The sequence below is a fragment of the Staurois parvus genome, unplaced genomic scaffold, assembly GCF_062004578.1.
Source record: "Staurois parvus isolate SC_StPar_1 unplaced genomic scaffold, SC_StPar_1.0 ptg001192l, whole genome shotgun sequence".
Lineage (NCBI taxonomy): Eukaryota > Metazoa > Chordata > Amphibia > Anura > Ranidae > Staurois > Staurois parvus.
The window spans coordinates 2,432,197-2,450,044 of NW_028318988.1; the positions used below are offsets into that span (position 1 = coordinate 2,432,197).

General features: G+C 50.6%; 1 protein-coding gene across 1 annotated transcript; it reads right to left on the reverse strand.

Moving 5' to 3' along the window:
- Positions 1–4,475: 4,475 nt before the first annotated feature.
- NEU3 (neuraminidase 3) lies at positions 4,476–13,026 on the reverse strand. Its single transcript, XM_089659836.1, has 3 exons — positions 12,883–13,026; positions 11,805–12,012; positions 4,476–6,480 (listed from the first exon to the last, which is right to left on the reverse strand). The coding sequence occupies exons 2-3, from the start codon at positions 12,003–12,005 to the stop codon at positions 5,491–5,493; spliced, it is 1,191 nt and encodes a 396-aa protein (XP_089515962.1). The 5' UTR covers positions 12,006–12,012; positions 12,883–13,026; the 3' UTR covers positions 4,476–5,490.
- Positions 13,027–17,848: the final 4,822 nt, after the last annotated feature.

Genomic DNA, 17,848 nt, shown 5'->3' on the forward strand with positions numbered 1-17,848 from the left:
TTGGCCGACTCCACCTCTCCTGTCACCTCTATACATAACATTTGATGTAATTGCCAGGGAAGGCTATATCTTTAGGTAGTGCCTGTGCTGACCCAGCTCCTCCACCCCTCCCCTCATCTTTCTAAATAACCTTTCATGTAGCTGCCAGGGGAAGATCAAAAGGGGAATACTATAGAGAAGCCTCCAGAGGTTCCTTAAGCTGTGGCTGATTGAGGTCATCTGGTGTCGTTGTGGGGCCAATGTTACTTGGCAAAGCAAGCCCAGAACCTGTTATTGTTTTAGTTGTCTGTAAGATTGGCATCCTGACCACCACTGTAAGGGTTGTGTCCATTCTACTGACCACCAGTCTAAAGGACATTTTCCCATTGACCCCCCATGAGCTGGTTTTAGTTATTTTAGGGTCCCTCTAGGGCAGTGGTCTCCAAACTGTGGCCCCCAGGCCAGATGCAGCCCTTTACTTGCTTCCAGCCCTTGGAGAACTGTTCTTCCCACTGATACAAGGTACTTTTTCTTCCACTGACACCAACAGTGAGGCACCATTCCTTCCATCTACACCAACTGTGGGGCCTAATACCTCGATCTCACACCAACAATAGGGTGCTATTCCTCCCACTGACACCAAAAATAGGACACTGTTCCTCCCACAGACATGAACAATGAGGCACTATGCCTCCCACTGACACCAGTCATGGGGCACTATTCCTCCCACTGACATTAAAAATAGGACACTGTTTCACCAATCAACAATGGGGCACTATTCTTCCCACTGACACCAATGATGGGGCACTATTCCTCCCACTGATACCAATGATGGGGCACTATTCCTCCCACTGATACCAATGATGGGGCACTATTCCTCCCACTGACACCAATGATGGGGCACTATTCCTCCCACTGAAACCAATGATGGGGCACTATTCCTCCCACTGACACCAATGATGGGGCACTATTCCTCCCACTGATACCAATGATGGGACACTATTCCTCCCACTGATACCAATGATGGGGCACTACTCCTTCCTCTGATACCAATGATGGGGCACTATTCCTCCCACTGATACCAATGATGGGGCACTATTCCTCCCACTGACACCAATGATGGGGCACTACACCTCCCATGGATACCAATCATGGGGCACTATTCCTCCCACTGACACCAACAATGGGGCACTGTTTCTCCCACTGACATGAACAATGAGACACTCTTTAATCCATTGACACCAACAATGGGGCACTATTCCTTCCTCTGACACCAACAATGGGGCACTATTTATCCTGATGACACCAACAATGGGGCACTATTTATCCTGATGACACCAACAATGGGGCACTATTTATCCTGATGAAACCAACAATGGGGCACTATTCCTTCCACTGACACCAACAATGGGGTACTAGTCTTCTCACTGAAACACCAGTGATGGAACACTATTTCTCCCACCAGTAGCAATGATGGAGTATTATACCTCCTCCTACTGACACCAATGGTGGGGCACTATACCTCCCACAGACAAAAATGATGGGGCACTATTCCTACCACTGACACTAACATGGGGGCACTATTCCTTCCACTGACACCAACAATGGGGTACTAGTCCTCTCACTGACACCAACAATGGGGTACTAGTCCTCTCACTGACACCAACAATGGGGTACTAGTCCTCTCACCAACACCAATGATGGAACACTATTTCTCCCACCAGTACCAATGATGGAGTTCTATTCCTCCTCCTACTGACCACATGGGCTATGTAATTCTTTTACTTCCCTGGACCACCAAGCCTGAGGCACTGTTTGCTCCCACTGACATGGGGCATTTTCTATTCTCACTGGGAACAGTTTGGCCCCCCTTGGGTCTGAAGGACAGTAAACTGGCCCTTTGTTTAGAAAGTTCAGAGACTCTAGGGTAAAAACGTTGGGAAAGGCTGCTATAGAATGGAGTTTGAGTGCCAGCTCTTAGGCTGCTGGAGCTGCTGACATCACATCCAAGATGGCGAGACCCAGCAGCAGATTTAGGGGGTCCCTCTAGGGCAGTGGTTCTCAACCTTTCTAATGCCGCGACCCCTTAATACAGTTCCTCATGTTGTGGTGACCCCCAACCATAAAATTATTTTCGTTGCTACTTCATAACTGTAATTTTGCAGTGGGAGGAATAGTGCCCCATCACTGATGTCAGTGGGATGAATAGTGTCCCATCGTTGGTATCAGTGGGAGGAATAGTGCCCCATCATTGGTGTCAGTGGGAGGAATAGTGCCCCATCATTGGTGTCAGTGGGATGAATAGTGTCCCATCGTTGGTATCAGTGGGAGGAATAGTGCCCCATCATTGGTGTCAGTGGGAGGAATAGTGCCCCATCATTGGCGTCAGTGGGAGGAATAGTGCCCCATCATTGGCGTCAGTGGGAGGAATAGTGCCCCATCATTGGCGTCAGTGGGAGGAATAGTGTCCCATCATTGGCGTCAGTGGGAGGAATAGTGCCCCATCATTGGCGTCAGTGGGAGGAATAGTGCCCCATCATTGGCGTCAGTGGGATGAATAGTGCCCCATCATTGGCGTCAGTGGGAGGAATAGTGCCCCATCATTGGCGTCAGTGGGAGGAATAGTGCCCCATCATTGGTGTCAGTGGGAGGAATAGTGCCCCATCATTGGTGTCAGTGGGAGGAATAGTGCCCCATCATTGGTGTCAGTGGGAGGAATAGTGCCCCATCATTGGTGTCAGTGGGATGAATAGTGCCCCATCATTGGTATCAGTGGGAGGAATAGTGCCCCATCATTGGTATCAGTGGGAGGAATAGTGCCCCATCATTGGTGTCAGTGGGAGGAATAGTGCCCCATCATTGGTGTCAGTGGGAGGAATAGTGCCCCATCGTGGGTGTCAGTGGGAGGAATAGTGCCCCATCGTGGGTGTCAGTGGGGGGAGGAATAGTGCCCCATCGTGGGTGTCAGTGGGGGGAGGAATAGTGCCCCATCGTTGGTGTCAGTGGGGGGAGGAATAGTGCCCCATCGTTGGTGTCAGTGGGGGGAGGAATAGTGCCCCATCGTTGGTGTCAGTGGGGGGAGGAATAGTGCCCCATCGTTGGTGTCAGTGGGGGGAGGAATAGTGCCCCATCGTTGGTGTCAGTGGGGGGAGGAATAGTGCCCCATCGTTGGTGTCAGTGGGGGGAGGAATAGTGCCCCATCGTTGGTGTCAGTGGGGGGAGGAATAGTGCCCCATCGTTGGTGTCAGTGGGGGGAGGAATAGTGCCCCATCGTTGGTGTCAGTGGGGGGAGGAATAGTGCCCCATCGTTGGTGTCAGTGGGGGGAGGAATAGTGCCCCATCGTTGGTGTCAGTGGGGGGAGGAATAGTGCCCCATCGTTGGTGTCAGTGGGGGGAGGAATAGTGCCCCATCGTTGGTGTCAGTGGGGGGAGGAATAGTGCCCCATCGTTGGTGTCAGTGGGGGGAGGAATAGTGCCCCATCGTTGGTGTCAGTGGGGGGAGGAATAGTGCCCCATCGTTGGTGTCAGTGGGGGGAGGAATAGTGCCCCATCGTTGGTGTCAGTGGGGGGAGGAATAGTGCCCCATCGTTGGTGTCAGTGGGGGGAGGAATAGTGCCCCATCGTTGGTGTCAGTGGGGGGAGGAATAGTGCCCCATCGTTGGTGTCAGTGGGGGGAGGAATAGTGCCCCATCGTTGGTGTCAGTGGGGGGAGGAATAGTGCCCCATCGTTGGTGTCAGTGGGGGGAGGAATAGTGCCCCATCGTTGGTGTCAGTGGGGGGAGGAATAGTGCCCCATCGTTGGTGTCAGTGGGGGGAGGAATAGTGCCCCATCGTTGGTGTCAGTGGGGGGAGGAATAGTGCCCCATCGTTGGTGTCAGTGGGGGGAGGAATAGTGCCCCATCGTTGGTGTCAGTGGGGGGAGGAATAGTGCCCCATCGTTGGTGTCAGTGGGGGGAGGAATAGTGCCCCATCGTTGGTGTCAGTGGGGGGAGGAATAGTGCCCCATCGTTGGTGTCAGTGGGGGGAGGAATAGTGCCCCATCGTTGGTGTCAGTGGGGGGAGGAATAGTGCCCCATCGTTGGTGTCAGTGGGGGGAGGAATAGTGCCCCATCGTTGGTGTCAGTGGGGGGAGGAATAGTGCCCCATCGTTGGTGTCAGTGGGGGGAGGAATAGTGCCCCATCGTTGGTGTCAGTGGGGGGAGGAATAGTGCCCCATCGTTGGTGTCAGTGGGGGGAGGAATAGTGCCCCATCGTTGGTGTCAGTGGGGGGAGGAATAGTGCCCCATCGTTGGTGTCAGTGGGGGGAGGAATAGTGCCCCATCGTTGGTGTCAGTGGGGGGAGGAATAGTGCCCCATCGTTGGTGTCAGTGGGGGGAGGAATAGTGCCCCATCGTTGGTGTCAGTGGGGGGAGGAATAGTGCCCCATCGTTGGTGTCAGTGGGGGGAGGAATAGTGCCCCATCGTTGGTGTCAGTGGGGGGAGGAATAGTGCCCCATCGTTGGTGTCAGTGGGGGGAGGAATAGTGCCCCATCGTTGGTATTAGTGACACAAATGATGGGGCACTATTCCTCCCACTGACACCAATGATACTTACCTTGCTGACTCCTGCTCCAGCCTGGGCTCGCTCTCTCCCTCTCCCATCTACAGCCTGCATACCTGGCTGCAGCAGCAAAATTTGCACTTACCTGTCAGCTGTCTTCCTTCTCTGGCCTCTCTCTTCACTCGTTCCTGCAGCTCCCTCGATCTTCTTCGATCTCCGCGCGCTGCCGCTCGGCTCCTCCTCTCCAAGCTCCACCTTCTCGCCGGTGATTGGCCGCCTGTGTGCCTCTCCTGAGCTACAGTTCCGGTGGCCAATCAGCGGCGAGGAGGCGGTGACAGGGGCAGCATATCATCCCGCCCACACATCACCGGAGACAGAAGCGGCGTCTCGGTTCCTAAGACCATCGGAAATATGTGTTTTCCGATGGTCTTAGGCGACCCCTGGGAAATGGTCGTTCGACCCCCAAAGGGGTCGCGACCCCCAGGTTGAGAACCGCTGCTCTAGGGCAAAGGAAAAAGAAAATGTAACTGCTCCACAAAGGTCAGTTCCCTAGCACAGCCCCCTCCCTCCTTGAATGTCGTAGCCCTCTGCTCTTTATAATTACGATCTGTGCTGGCCCAGCCCCTCTGCCCCTCTCTTCAGCTCCCTATATAACCTTTTATGTAGGTCTGCTGGGGCTGCTCACATCACATCCAAGATGGCGGCATCCGGCAGTGGTCTTCTGGGCTTTTGCATATCTACAGGAGTCAATATATTGCCTAAAATCTGTTCTTATGGGAAGGTTTTGTTGGTCTGGAGACAGGATCCCTTTAAATGCAAGAGTCAGACGCCATTTTTAAAATAGCTGAACAAGAACAAGGCATGCTGGGACTTGTAGTTTGTAGGCAGCTGAAGCCTTCTGCTAGAACACCGGATATAAGGTACCCGGCATTGTTTCCAAACATTTATTGGATGTTGTACCAGGACACCTGTTAAGGTTTTGACAGATTTTCCATCAGCTCTTCTACGGTGAACCTTCGAAAAATGATCTTTTCGCAAGCGTCTACGCCGCACTCAAAGAGGCATCCAAACGCATGCGTGCCCTGGCAGACAGCTAGGTCGGAGTATCCGCTGGGGCCTTGGTTAATGATCCATGGTTGGTTCCAGCCAGTGGGTAGCAGTGGGGACTTGTTTAGGTAGATCCCCAAGTCAACCCTTTTATGGTTGCTTGTTGGATGGGAGTAGAGGAGCCAAGACAGAGCACGTTTCTCAAAGCAAGTCTGGTCTTTGCCATCCAGATCATCTGCTTCTTGGTGGATCTCCAAGGGTTGGTAGCTCACCACACTGCCCTGGCACCCATGGGGTGGCTCACAGAGGTTCCTGCAGAAATGAGAACTATTGAACCCCATGGCCTGGTCACTGCTGGTAGCCTCTACCCGGAAGTGCTTGTTTGTCCGGGCGCTGCAATACAAGATGTCGGGACCGTTGCTGCAGGCCACATCTGCCACCTCGCACTCTCCGGTCTGCTGTTGCCATATGGTGCTGCCCTTGTGCCAGCTCTTCCCATGGTCATCGCTGTAGAAGACGAAGGAGTGAGGCTTGGTTTTCCATGGAATGGGTAGACCGCAGACACGGGAGTGGATGTAGTAGAGGTAGGCCGGCACTATCAGCCTTCCTGATGGGGACTGGATCCCATGGCCGGGCCCAACAGCCACGGTGGCACAGTTCTTCAGTTCCTCAGCCAGAACGTCCTCCGTCACGTCCAGCAGGGAGCTCCAGGATTTGCCGTAATCGGTGCTGGTGACGTAGCAGATTCGGGCAGCGTTTTTGCCGGTGATGATCTGCCCCATTTCTGAGCAGTTTGTCCGGACGCAGATGAAGAAAAGGAAGACGGTCTTGGTGTCTTTGTCGTAGACGGGGCACGGGTTCATGGTACGGTGATCCACTAGCTTGGCATGTCTCACGGCAATCGTGTTTTCCCACTGCAGGAACAAAACAAGAACCATTTACAAAATACACAACCCAACACGCAAACCCACTGACCTCCAGCCTTCCTCTCAGCCTTACCGGCTCCTCTCCTGGGCTGAAATGGCCTCCTCTGATATCACTGCACACTGTGAGCTTCTCACAATGTGCATTGGAAGCTGAAGCAAGTCAGATAAAGGCTTCCTCATTACCTGGCTGGAGAACGTCTAGCAACATCTATCACTTTCCTTGTCCCAGGCCTTTCCATTCACTGGAATACTTTAAAGTGGTACGTCACTCTCCACGTAATGTTCCCCCTTCTCGACCCCTCCTCGACCCCTCCTTCCCAACTCATCACAAATTGGGCAGTGTTTTTTTTTTTCCTTTATAAAAGCAAGGCCCCGCCCCTCTGTGTATGTCATTCGTCTAGGCCAGGGGTAGGCAACCTGTGGCTCTCTAGCTGTTGTGGAACTACATTTCCCATGAGGCATTGCAACATTACAAAACTGACAGTTCCAGCTACAGTGGGGCAAAAAAGTATTTAGTCAGCCACCAATTATGCAAGTTCTCCCACTTAAAAAGAGAGGCCTGTAATTGGCATCATAGGTAGACCTCAACTATGAGAGACAAAGTGAGAAAACAACCTCAACTATGAGAGACAAAGTGAGAAAACAACCTCAACTATGAGAGACAAAGTGAGAAAACAAATCCAGACAATCACATTGGCTGATTTGGAAAGAATTTATTTGCAAATTATGGTGGAAAATAAGTATTTGGTCACCTACAAACAAGCAAGATTTCTGGCTCTCACAGACCTGTACCTTCTTCTTTAAGAGGCTCCTCTGTCCTGCACTCATTACCTGTACAAATGGCACCTGTTTGAACTTGTTATCAGTATAAAAGACACCTGTCCACAACCTCAAACAGTCACACTCCAAACTCCACTATGGTGAAGACCAAAGAGCTGTCGAAGGACACCAGAAACAAAATTGTAGACCTGCACCAGGCTGGGAAGACTGAATCTGCAATAGGCAAGCAGCTTGGTGGGAACAAATCAACTGTGGGAGCAATAATTAGAAAATGGAAGACATACAAGACCACTGATAATCTCCCTGGATCTGGGGCTCCACGCAAGATCTCACCCCGTGGGGTCAAAATGATCACAAGAACGGTGAGCAAAAATCCCAGGACCACACGGGGGGACCTAGTGAATGACCTGCAGAGAGCTGGGACCAACGTAACAAAGGCTACCATCAGTAACACACTACGCCGCCAGGGACTCAGATCCTGCAGTGCCAGACGTGTCCCCCCTGCTTAAGCCAGTACATGTCCGGGCCCGTCTGAAGTTTGCTAGAGAGCATTTGGATGATCCAGAAGAGGATTGGGAGAATGTCATATAGTCAGATGAAACCAAAATAGAACTGTTTGGTAGAAACACAACTCGTCGTGTTTGGAGGAGAGAGAATGCTGAGTTGCATCCAAAGAACACCATACCTACTGTGAAGCATGGGGGTGGCAACATCATGCTTTGGGGCTGTTTCTCCACAAAGGGACCAGGACGACTGATCCAAGTACAGGACAGAATGAATGGGGCCATGTATTGTGAGATTTTGAGTGCAAACCTCCTTCCATCAGCAAGGGCATTGAAGATGAAACGTGGCTGGGTCTTCCAACATGACAATGATCCCAAACATACCGCCCGGGAAACGGAGTGGCTTCGTAAGAAGCATTTCAAGGTCCTGGAGTGGCCTAGCCAGTCTCCAGATCTCAACCCCATAGAAAACCTTTGGAGGGAGTTGAAAGTCCGTGTTGCCCAGCGACAGCCCCAAAACATCACTGCTCTAGAGGAGATCTGCATGGAGGATGGGCCAACATACCAGCAACAGTGTGTGCCAACCTTGTGAAGACTTACAGGAAACGTCTGACCTCTGTCATTGCCAACAAAGGATATATAACAAAGTATTGAGATGAACTTTTCATATTGACCAAATACTTATTTTCCACCATAATTTGCAAATAAATTCTTTCCAAATCAGCCAATGTGATTGTCTGGATTTGTTTTCTCATTTTGTCTCTCATAGTTGAGGTCTACCTATGATGCCAATTACAGGCCTCTCTCATCTTTTTAAGTGGGAGAACTTGTACAATTGGTGGCTGACTAAATACTTTTTTGCCCCACTGTATGACTTGCAGAGGCATGATGGAACTTGTAGTCCTGCGGCTCTCAGGTTGCCGACCCCTGGCCTAGACGAATCATGTGCATTGCCTCGCTGGGCCACCTGGGATATGCAAATCACATATCCCAGGAGCCCTTGAGTCTTCCATTTGGCTAGTAGGAGGGGGCCATTGCGAGGCCCCGCTGGCTGAACCCGGAAGAACCGGCGGGCCTCTTGATGTAAGATGGCGGCGGCGGACTGAGCTGTGTCGGGTCACAGAAGGTTGTCAGCGGGACAACGTTGGATCCAGTGGCGGGGTGGGTATCCATACTGTGCCTCCAATACCATCAGGTGAACAGAGGTATAGTATGAAAAAAAGGAAGGGGAAAAAAAGGAAGGGGAGCTAAGATGAAGTTCCCCTTTAAATCATGGAACCTCTGCATCACATGTGGGTGTTACCTGCATGTTACCTAGGAACCCCACCCACTTCTCCATACTAATACCCCCCCAGAGCCAGCCCACTGCTTGCACCAGAGCTGAAGACTCTTTAAAGGAATGCTGAGGCAGGGTGCTAAGATGTTTTTAGGAAGCTATATACAGCATGCTGCCACTCCTTGTCAGCAGCCATGATCTGCCTGCATTGCAGAAAGAAGCACAGAGACCCAGTGATGACATCACTGTGTCTAAAATAAAGCATGTAGTGACAATAGAAAGGATTGATTTAAAAAAAAAATTAAAAATGTTGATGAGGGGAGAGTAAGGAACCAGGGAAGGCAAAATATACGAGGCTTAACTGCTTCCCACCTGCCATAGCATCCCTTTAAAAAGTTCTGTAAAAAAGTTGGCAATCATTTGACCACTGTGATTGGCTGTCACATGATTGGAAGCCACTCCTGTCCGCTACCGATCGGAAGTCTTTGGCAGCTTTGCCTCTGTGCTGCTGGCAGTGCTGTCTGGTGATGCATTGATCTGCCAGAAATCCAAGGTGCTCTGAACTTCCTCTAGCAAACTGACAACGCTGCCCCTGCAGCGCTGAAATCCCAAGCAGTGTTGTCATCCCAGCCCAGTTCTCTCCTGCTGGACTACAGAACACCTTTTGTTAAGAGGAGGGGTAGATGTTCCGAATTCTAGCATGGGAGAGACAAGTCAGTGGTGACAACGCGTCTGGGTATTTCAGTGCTGCAGAGGCAGCGTTGTCACCTCAAAAATGGAAATCCCTTATTTAAAAAGTGTATCTAAACCTCAGAACAGAGGCAGAGCGCGGCACAGCATTACCAATCAATGAACCCAGAAAATCTGCAGATAGACAATACCAATGGGAGTGCATCTAAACTCCTTAGATGTGGCAGCTGCATTCGATTTTGTTTTTCAGGCTTTTCTCTCCTGGTGATCCTGCCAGTAACACACTTCCTGTCCCAGGATGACAACACTCATAGGACTGTATCTTTGGAGGAACAGCACTGTCATCCTAGGACAGGAGGTGTGGTAAAGCGGAGCTCCGGCCTCCCCCAAGTCAGCACCTTCCGAGTCAGATCTGACTTGGTAGTGGGAGGGGCTGTCAAACCCACTCCCCCCAAAAAGTGCCAAATGTGGCAGTGAAGGGGGAAAGACAAGCAAAATTTCCTTTTTTGTGTGGAGTTTCGCTTTAAAACTACAAAACACCTCCCCCCCAGACCTAAAACACTCGGATGACAGCGCTGCTCGTCCAGAGATCTTGTACAGTGAATAAGTGTGGCAGAGTGACAACCCTAGGGCAGGAAATGTGTTAAGACTACAGAACACCTCCCTCATCTCCAAAATGTAGGGGGTAAGTGTTCTGTAGACCTTCCTGTCCTTAAGTGATAATGTTCCTCCATTAGAGATCTAGGACAGCGATTGAACATCATCACCCTATGACTGGAAATGTGTCACTACAGAACACCTTCTTCTTCTTCATCTCCTTAATATAGGGGGTGGGTGTTCTGTAGACCTAAAACACTGTCCTTAGGTGACAACACTGCTCCTTCACAGATCTAGTACAGTAAATAAGAGTTGTCACCCTATGACAGGAAATGTGTTAAGACTACAGAACACCGCTCCCCATCTCCATACTGTATGGGGTAGGTGTGCTGTAGACTGGAAGTGTGTTAAGACTACAGAACACCATCCCCTCCTCATCTTCATAATGTAGGAGTTCTGTAGACTTTTCTGTCCTCAGTTGATAATGCTGCTCCCCCATAGATCGGTACAGCAAATGAGTGTTGTCACCCTAGGACAGGAAATGTGTTAAGACTACAGAACACCTCCCTCATATCCATAATGTAGGAGAAAGATGTCCTGTAGACCTTCCTGTCCTCAGGTGACAACACTGCTCCTCCACAGATCTAGTACAGGAAATCAGCATGGTCATCCTATGACAGGAGAGGTATCAAGACTACAGAACACCCCCCCACCTCCATAATGTAGGGGGTAGGTATGCTAGAGACTGGAAGTGTGTTACGACTAAAGAACACCTCCTTCCCCCCTCCCCCCCATATTGTAGGAGTTTTGTAGAATTTTCTGTCTATGGTTGAAAATCCTGCTGCGCTATTGATCTGGTACATAGTGCTGTCACTCTATGACAAGAAAAGTATCAAGACTACAGAACATCTCCCTCATCTCCATAATGTAGGAAATAGGTGTTCGGTAGACCTTCCTGTCCATGGGTGACAACGTTACTCCTCCATAGATCTGGTACAGCAAATGAGTGTTGTCACCCTAGGACAGGAAATGTATTAAAACTACAGAACCCCCCCCCCCCCCCTCATTTCTATAATGTAGGGGGCAGGTGTTCTGTAGTCTACAGAGATGACCCGGGCAGAGCTCATAAGACTGCTGAGTGCATGGGAAAGGTGAGGGACAAACAGCTGCCTAAAAACTCTATTTGTAATGAATGAGTCCAGGTTTGGACCAATCCTGGGAGGGGGCAGTCACTCCCGCCCAATGAACTGTGGCCAGAGCATTACCAGCCCCCAGGTGCACTGTGACATAATTGTCCTCATATGGCCATATTAGGTCAGTGTCATGTGACCAGTCAATGATGTCACAGGGGTCCCCGGGTGGGGAATGCCCTGACCTGAGCCCCCCCCCCCCCTTATATGTATCACACAGGGAGTCTCTGTACCGTCTTCTATATTCCTGACCCCAGTCCAGACAATGGAGCGTACCTGCAGAGTCCCATGAACCTCCACTCCTCTCCTCATCACCAGGTACAGGGCGTCCTGATCCCGGGGGGACGACCGCTTCTCCGCAAACGCCAAAAACACGGAAGGCTGCTCGATGTAGAGGAGGGCCGGGATCCGGTATGTCACCCCGCCGGGCTCCTGCTGGAACAGTGTGGACGTGTCTGGTACTGCCGCCTCCGCCATGGGGGACCTGGAGAACATGACATCAGTCTGTGCACCACAGGAGCTTACACTCTAATGTCCCCACCACCATTATACATTCATAGAGCTCTGACATATACTGTAGAGATGTACAAATAAAGAGCCAGATCATTCTGTGGCAGAGGAGCTTACACTCTAATGTCCCCACCACCATTACACATTCATAGAGCTCTGACATATACTGTAGTGATGTACAAATAAAGAACCAGATCAGTCTGTGCACCACAGGAGCTTACACTCTAATGTCCCCACCACCACCATTACACATTTATAGAGCTCTGACATATACTGTAGTGATGTACAAAGTCTCCTCAGCAGATCAGCTTACACTCTAATCCCATATTATTATATAATGTGTTTATAGAGCTCTGACATATACTGTAGAGATGTACAAATAAAGGCCCGGATCAGTCTGTAGCAGAGGAGCTTACACTCTAATGTCACATACTATTATAATTAATGTAAACAGCTCTAACATATACTGAAGAGATGTACAAATAAACAGCCAGACCAGTCTGTACCACAGGAGCTTACACTCTAATGCCCCCCCCCCCCCCCCCCACATTATACAGTGATAGAGCTCTGACATATACTGTAGCAATGTACAAATAATGAGCCAGTCTCTGCACCAGAGGAGCTTACACTCTAATGTCCCATATTATTATGTTTATAGCGCTCTGACATATACTGTAGAGATGTACAAAGCCAGCCATATCAGTGTCTGCACCAGAGGAGCTTACACTCTAATTCCTCCCCCCTCCCCATGGTGTTCTGGCTGTAGACTGTACATGTCAGTGCTGGGTATTCTCAGGCAGGCTGTCCTGACCCCCCTCCCCCTCACACAGAAATGTAAACATACCTCTCTGTCTCCGCTCAGGGGTCTGTACTAAAAAAAACCCAGCCGAACAGCTGTGCTAGGCTAACGTCTGAAGTGCGGTAATAGATTGTCTGCTGGCAGCCATTTTCTCGTAGAGCATCCTTTACTGCGGGAAGAGCAGGCATCAACAAAATGGCTTCCGCCTACGGCCCCTTTGGGAGAGGGATACAGCTGCCTCTAGTGGCCATTCTTGTAACACATTTTCTTCCAATGGGCAACCGAGGAGGAGAACGGGGAAGACTACGCCCCTAACTAGTGGAGACCCCGCCTGTAGCTGAGGGACACACAGCCCGCCTAAGACGGCAGACCCCGCCCCTAGTACGTAGGATTCTTCTGGCTCTTCATTGGCCAGTTCCTGGTGTGTGTACATTGACCCGTCATTGGCCAGTTCCTGGTTTGTGTACATTGGCCTGTCATTGGACAGTTCCAGGTGTGTGTCTATTGGCCTGTCATTGGCCAGTTCCTGGTGTGTGTACATTGGCCTGTCATTGGACAGTTCCAGGTGTGTGTCTATTGGCCTGTCATTGGCCAGTTCCTGGTGTGTGTACATTGGCCTGTCATTGGACAGTTCCTGGTGTGTGTACATTGGCCCAGTTCCTGGTGTGTGTCTATTGGCCTGTCATTGGCCAGTTCCTGGTGTGTGTACATTGGCCTGTCATTGGCCAGTTCCTGGTGTGTGTACATTGGCCTGTCATTGGACAGTTCCAGGTGTGTGTCTATTGGCCCAGTTCCTGGTGTGTGTCTATTGGCCTGTCATTGGCCAGTTCCTGGTGTGTGTACATTGGCCTGTCATTGGCCAGTTCCTGGTGTGTGTACATTGGTCTTTCATTGGCCAGTTCCTGGTGTGTATACACTGGCCTGTCATTGGCCAGCTCAACATCTTCACCTCTACTGGGAAGGCCGTCCACAAGGTTTAGGAGGGTGTCTATGGGAAGGTTGGACCATTCTTCCAGAAGTGTATTTGTGAGGTCAGGCACTGATGTCGGGGGAGGAGGCCTGGATCACAGTCTCCGCTCTAATTCATCCCAAAGGTGTTCTATGGGGTTGAGGTCAGGACTCTGTGCAGGCCAGTCAAGTTCCTCCACCCCAAACTCTCTAGAGTATAGTGGCGGCGTGCTTTACACCACGGAATCCGACGCTTTGCATTGCACTTGGTGATGTAAGGCTTGGATGCAGCTGCTCGGCCATGGAAACCCATTCCATGAAGATCTCTACGCACTGTTGTTGTGCTAATCTGTAGGCCACACCAAGTTTGGAGATCTTTAGCTATTGACTCGACAGTTGGTGACTTCTGCGCACTGTACTCTTCAGCATGTGCTGACCCCGCTCTGTCATGTGACGTGGCCTACCACTTGGTGGCTGAGTTGCTGTTGTTCCCAGTTGCTTCCACTTTGTTATAATCCCACTAACAGTTGAGCGTGGAATATTTAGTAGCCAGGAAATGTCACGGATGGACTTATTGCACAGGTGACAACCTATCACAGGACCACGCTTGGAGTCACTGAGCTCCTGAGAGCGACCCATTCTTTCACCAATGTTTGTAGAAGCAGTCTGCATGCCTAGGGGCTGATTGTATACACCTGTGGCCATGGAGGAGATTGGAACACCTGAATCACATGATCTGGAGGGCTGGGCCAATCCTTTTGGCTATATAGTGTGTATAGACGACCTTCTTCCTGTGTTAGTTGTGGAATGAGTGGTGAGGCTTCATAAAGGTAAGGTTGCTCTGACAGCGCTACGTCACAAAGATGCGGTACCACGCATGCGCAATTCTCCACCTTCTCTGGTTGCTGCACCTGTGAACAATGTACAAGCGATTCAATAAAAACCACCAAAATGGCGCAGGCGGAGTGTTTGATGCATGTTTGCTGGTGGGGCCCCGAGGTGAAAATTCTGCTGCTGAAATCAAAAATCCGGCCTGTGCTTGGCGGGGAACAGACACTTATTTATTTATTTATTTTATTCAGCCCCTCACCTACCGGAACTTGTACCCCCTTCCTGCCCAGGCCGATTTCCAGCTTTCAGCGCTGTCACACTTTGAATGACAATTGCACGGTCATGCAACACTGTACCCATATGACATTTTTATCATTTTTTCACACACATAGAGCTTTCTGTTGGTGGTATTTCATCCCCGCTGGGGTTTTTTATTTTTTTGCACTATAAACAAAAAAAGCAAAAAATTTGAAAACAAAAAAGTTTTTCATTTGTTTCTATTATAACATTTTACAAACAGGTAATTTTTCTTCTTCATTGATGTGCGCTGATGAGGCGGCACTGAAGGGCACTGATGAGGTGACACGGATAGGCAGCACTGATGGGCATGGATAGATGGGATGGATAGGCAGCACTGATGGGTGGCACAGCTGAGCACAGGTGGGTGGCACTAGTGGGTGGCACTGATAGGTGCACTGGTGGGCGTCACTGCAGGGCACAAGTGGATGGTACTGCAGGGCACAGGTGGGTGGCACTGCTGGGCACAGGTGGGTGGTACTGCTGGGCACAGGTGAATGGCACTGCAGGGCACAGGTGGGTGGTACTGCTGGGCACAGGTGGGTGGTACTGCAGGGAACAGGTGGGTGGCACAGGTGGGTAGCACTGCAGGGCACAGGTGGGTGGTACTGCAGGGCACAGGTGGGTGCACTGGTGGGCGTCACTGCAGGGCACAGGAGGGCAGCACAGATGGGTGCACTGGTGGGTAGTACTGCAGGGCACAGGTGGGCGGCACTGGTGGGTGGCAGTGCTGGGCATTGATAATCGGTGCCGATCTGTTCACTAACAGTTGTCGGTTATCAGCAGTCCTTTCCTCTCGCTGTGACAGTGTGAGGACAATGCAGCCGATAACCGGCAACTGTATTTATCTGGTGATCAGTGTGTCATTGGACACAGCTGATCACGTGGTAAAAAGCTGCTGTGATTGGCCATTTACCACATCACGTGATCAGCTGATTACGGAGATTGCTGGGTGCGTTCTGGAAGGACATCCTATGACGCCCTCCCACAACTGGACAACCACGCTGTAGCCGTCAGTCGGTTATAGCGTGGTTGTCAAGTGGTTAATTAATGTGGCTGGCATAGTCATTGCATCATAGTCAATGGGACGCGATTTTGTAATGAAGTTAGTGGGACACAATTTTGCATTGAAGTCAGTGGGGGTTGGGGCGTTTTTGCATTGAAGTGTATGGGATGTGCTTTTGCATTGAAGTCACTAGGGGGTGTTTTTGCATTGAAGTCTATGGGACGCGGCTGCTTTAAAGTCTATGAGACGCCACTTTGCTTAGAAGTTTATGGGAAGCAATTTTTCATTGAAGTCTATCGTCACCTTTTTTTTTCCCCCTATCGGCAAAACGCTGATAACCCTAGTTTCAGCTGATAATTTTCAGAGCCGATATATTGGTGCACCCCTAGTTGTTGCTAGATTTTCCATTCATTACAACGTGGAGTTGGTGCGTTTGCAAACGCAGCAAGCGGGACTTTTAAAAATACAACTGAAACACAACTGGCCGGTGTGGTGAGTTCTATAGGATTTAAAAGGATGTAATTTTCTTCCACTTTTTTAACTGCTTGCCCACGGCGCACTTACGGCAAGCGAGCGGCACAGCAAGGCCAGGCGAAGTTCGGGTATGTTTCAGCCTTGTGCCGCCAGCTGGCCTGCGATTGGACACGGCACAAGTTTGTCAGCAGGTTTCAGCCAATGATTTTGGCTGAAATCGGCTGTGGCCAATCACAGCACAGAGTTCCTTGTTTACAAACACACACAACTCTACAAAGATCAGTGATCTGGCCGTTTCTTCTCCCTGAAAAGCAGAGAGAAAAGACAGCCAGATCTGTGAGAAAAAGCAGCAAATATTACACTTGTTATGCACACAGTTAACCCCCTCCCCCCCAGGCAGTGTCATTAGTAGAGTGTCTAGGTTCACACCTATGTGTTTTCCAGAAACGCACAGCCATCCATTTAACCTCTTCACGCCGGCCAAACGCAAATGTGCGTCCTCCCGGAATCTGGGCCTAGACGCCGAGCGGCCTCACATTTGTGTTCTATTAAAAAAGAACATATGTGCCGAGAGCGTGCGCCCTGCACGCTCTCAGCACACATGTCCGGAGATCACGGAAAGGTCCCGATCTCCTCTTTCGATCAGGACCTTTCCCTATCATGTGACAGCGCGTCACAGCGGTCACATGACTCTAAACCCTGCCCCGCCTCCTGGCTTCTGAAACCCTTAAAGGGCCGGGAGGCGCCGGCGCAAAGGAGTTTAACATGATTTCCTATTGGACACGTTCACATCTTCGCGTTTTCACCCACTGCGGTTTTTGGAAAGGGTCAGGGACTTTTTTTAAATGCAAAACGTTGCGTTTTTGGTTCTATAGATTGCAATAGTGATGATGCAGAAAAGCATGCAGTGCGTTTTTGATGCATGTTTTATGCGTTTTGCATTTTATTCTGCCCAGCAACAAGTTTAAAAATGGAAGAAAAAAAAAACAGCCTCCACTCAGTGTCCTCCATCCCTCTCTGCCAATCCCTCCACTGGCCTCCACTCAGTGTCCTCCATCCCTCTCTACCAATCCCTCCACTGGCCTCCACTCAGTGTCCTCCATCCCTCTCTGCCAATCCCTCCACTGGCCTCCACTCAGTGTCCTCCATCCCTCTCTGCCAATCCCTTCACTGGCCTCCATTTGATGTCCTCCACCCCTCTCTGCCAATCCCTCCACTGGCCTCCACTTAGTGTCCTCCATCCCTTTCTGCCAATTCCTCCTCTGGCCTCCACTCAGTGTCCTCCACCCCTCTCTGCCAATCCCTCCATTGGCCTCCACTCCGTGTCCTCCATCCCTCTCTGCCAATCCATCCACTGGCCTCCACTCAGTGTCCTCCATCCCTCTCTGCCAATCCCTCCATTGGCCTCCACTCCGTGTCCTCCATCCCTCTCTGCCAATCCATCCCTCTCTGCCA

Bases quoted from the DNA above. Each gene is read 5' to 3' on its own strand.
- NEU3 (XM_089659836.1), bottom strand. From the start codon at position 12,005: ATGGCGGAGGCGGCAGTACCAGACACGTCCACACTGTTCCAGCAGGAG. The intron at 6,481-11,804 runs GTACGCTCCATT...TTGTTCCTGCAG, and splicing joins AGGTTCATGGGACTCTGCAG to TGGGAAAACACGATTGCCGT.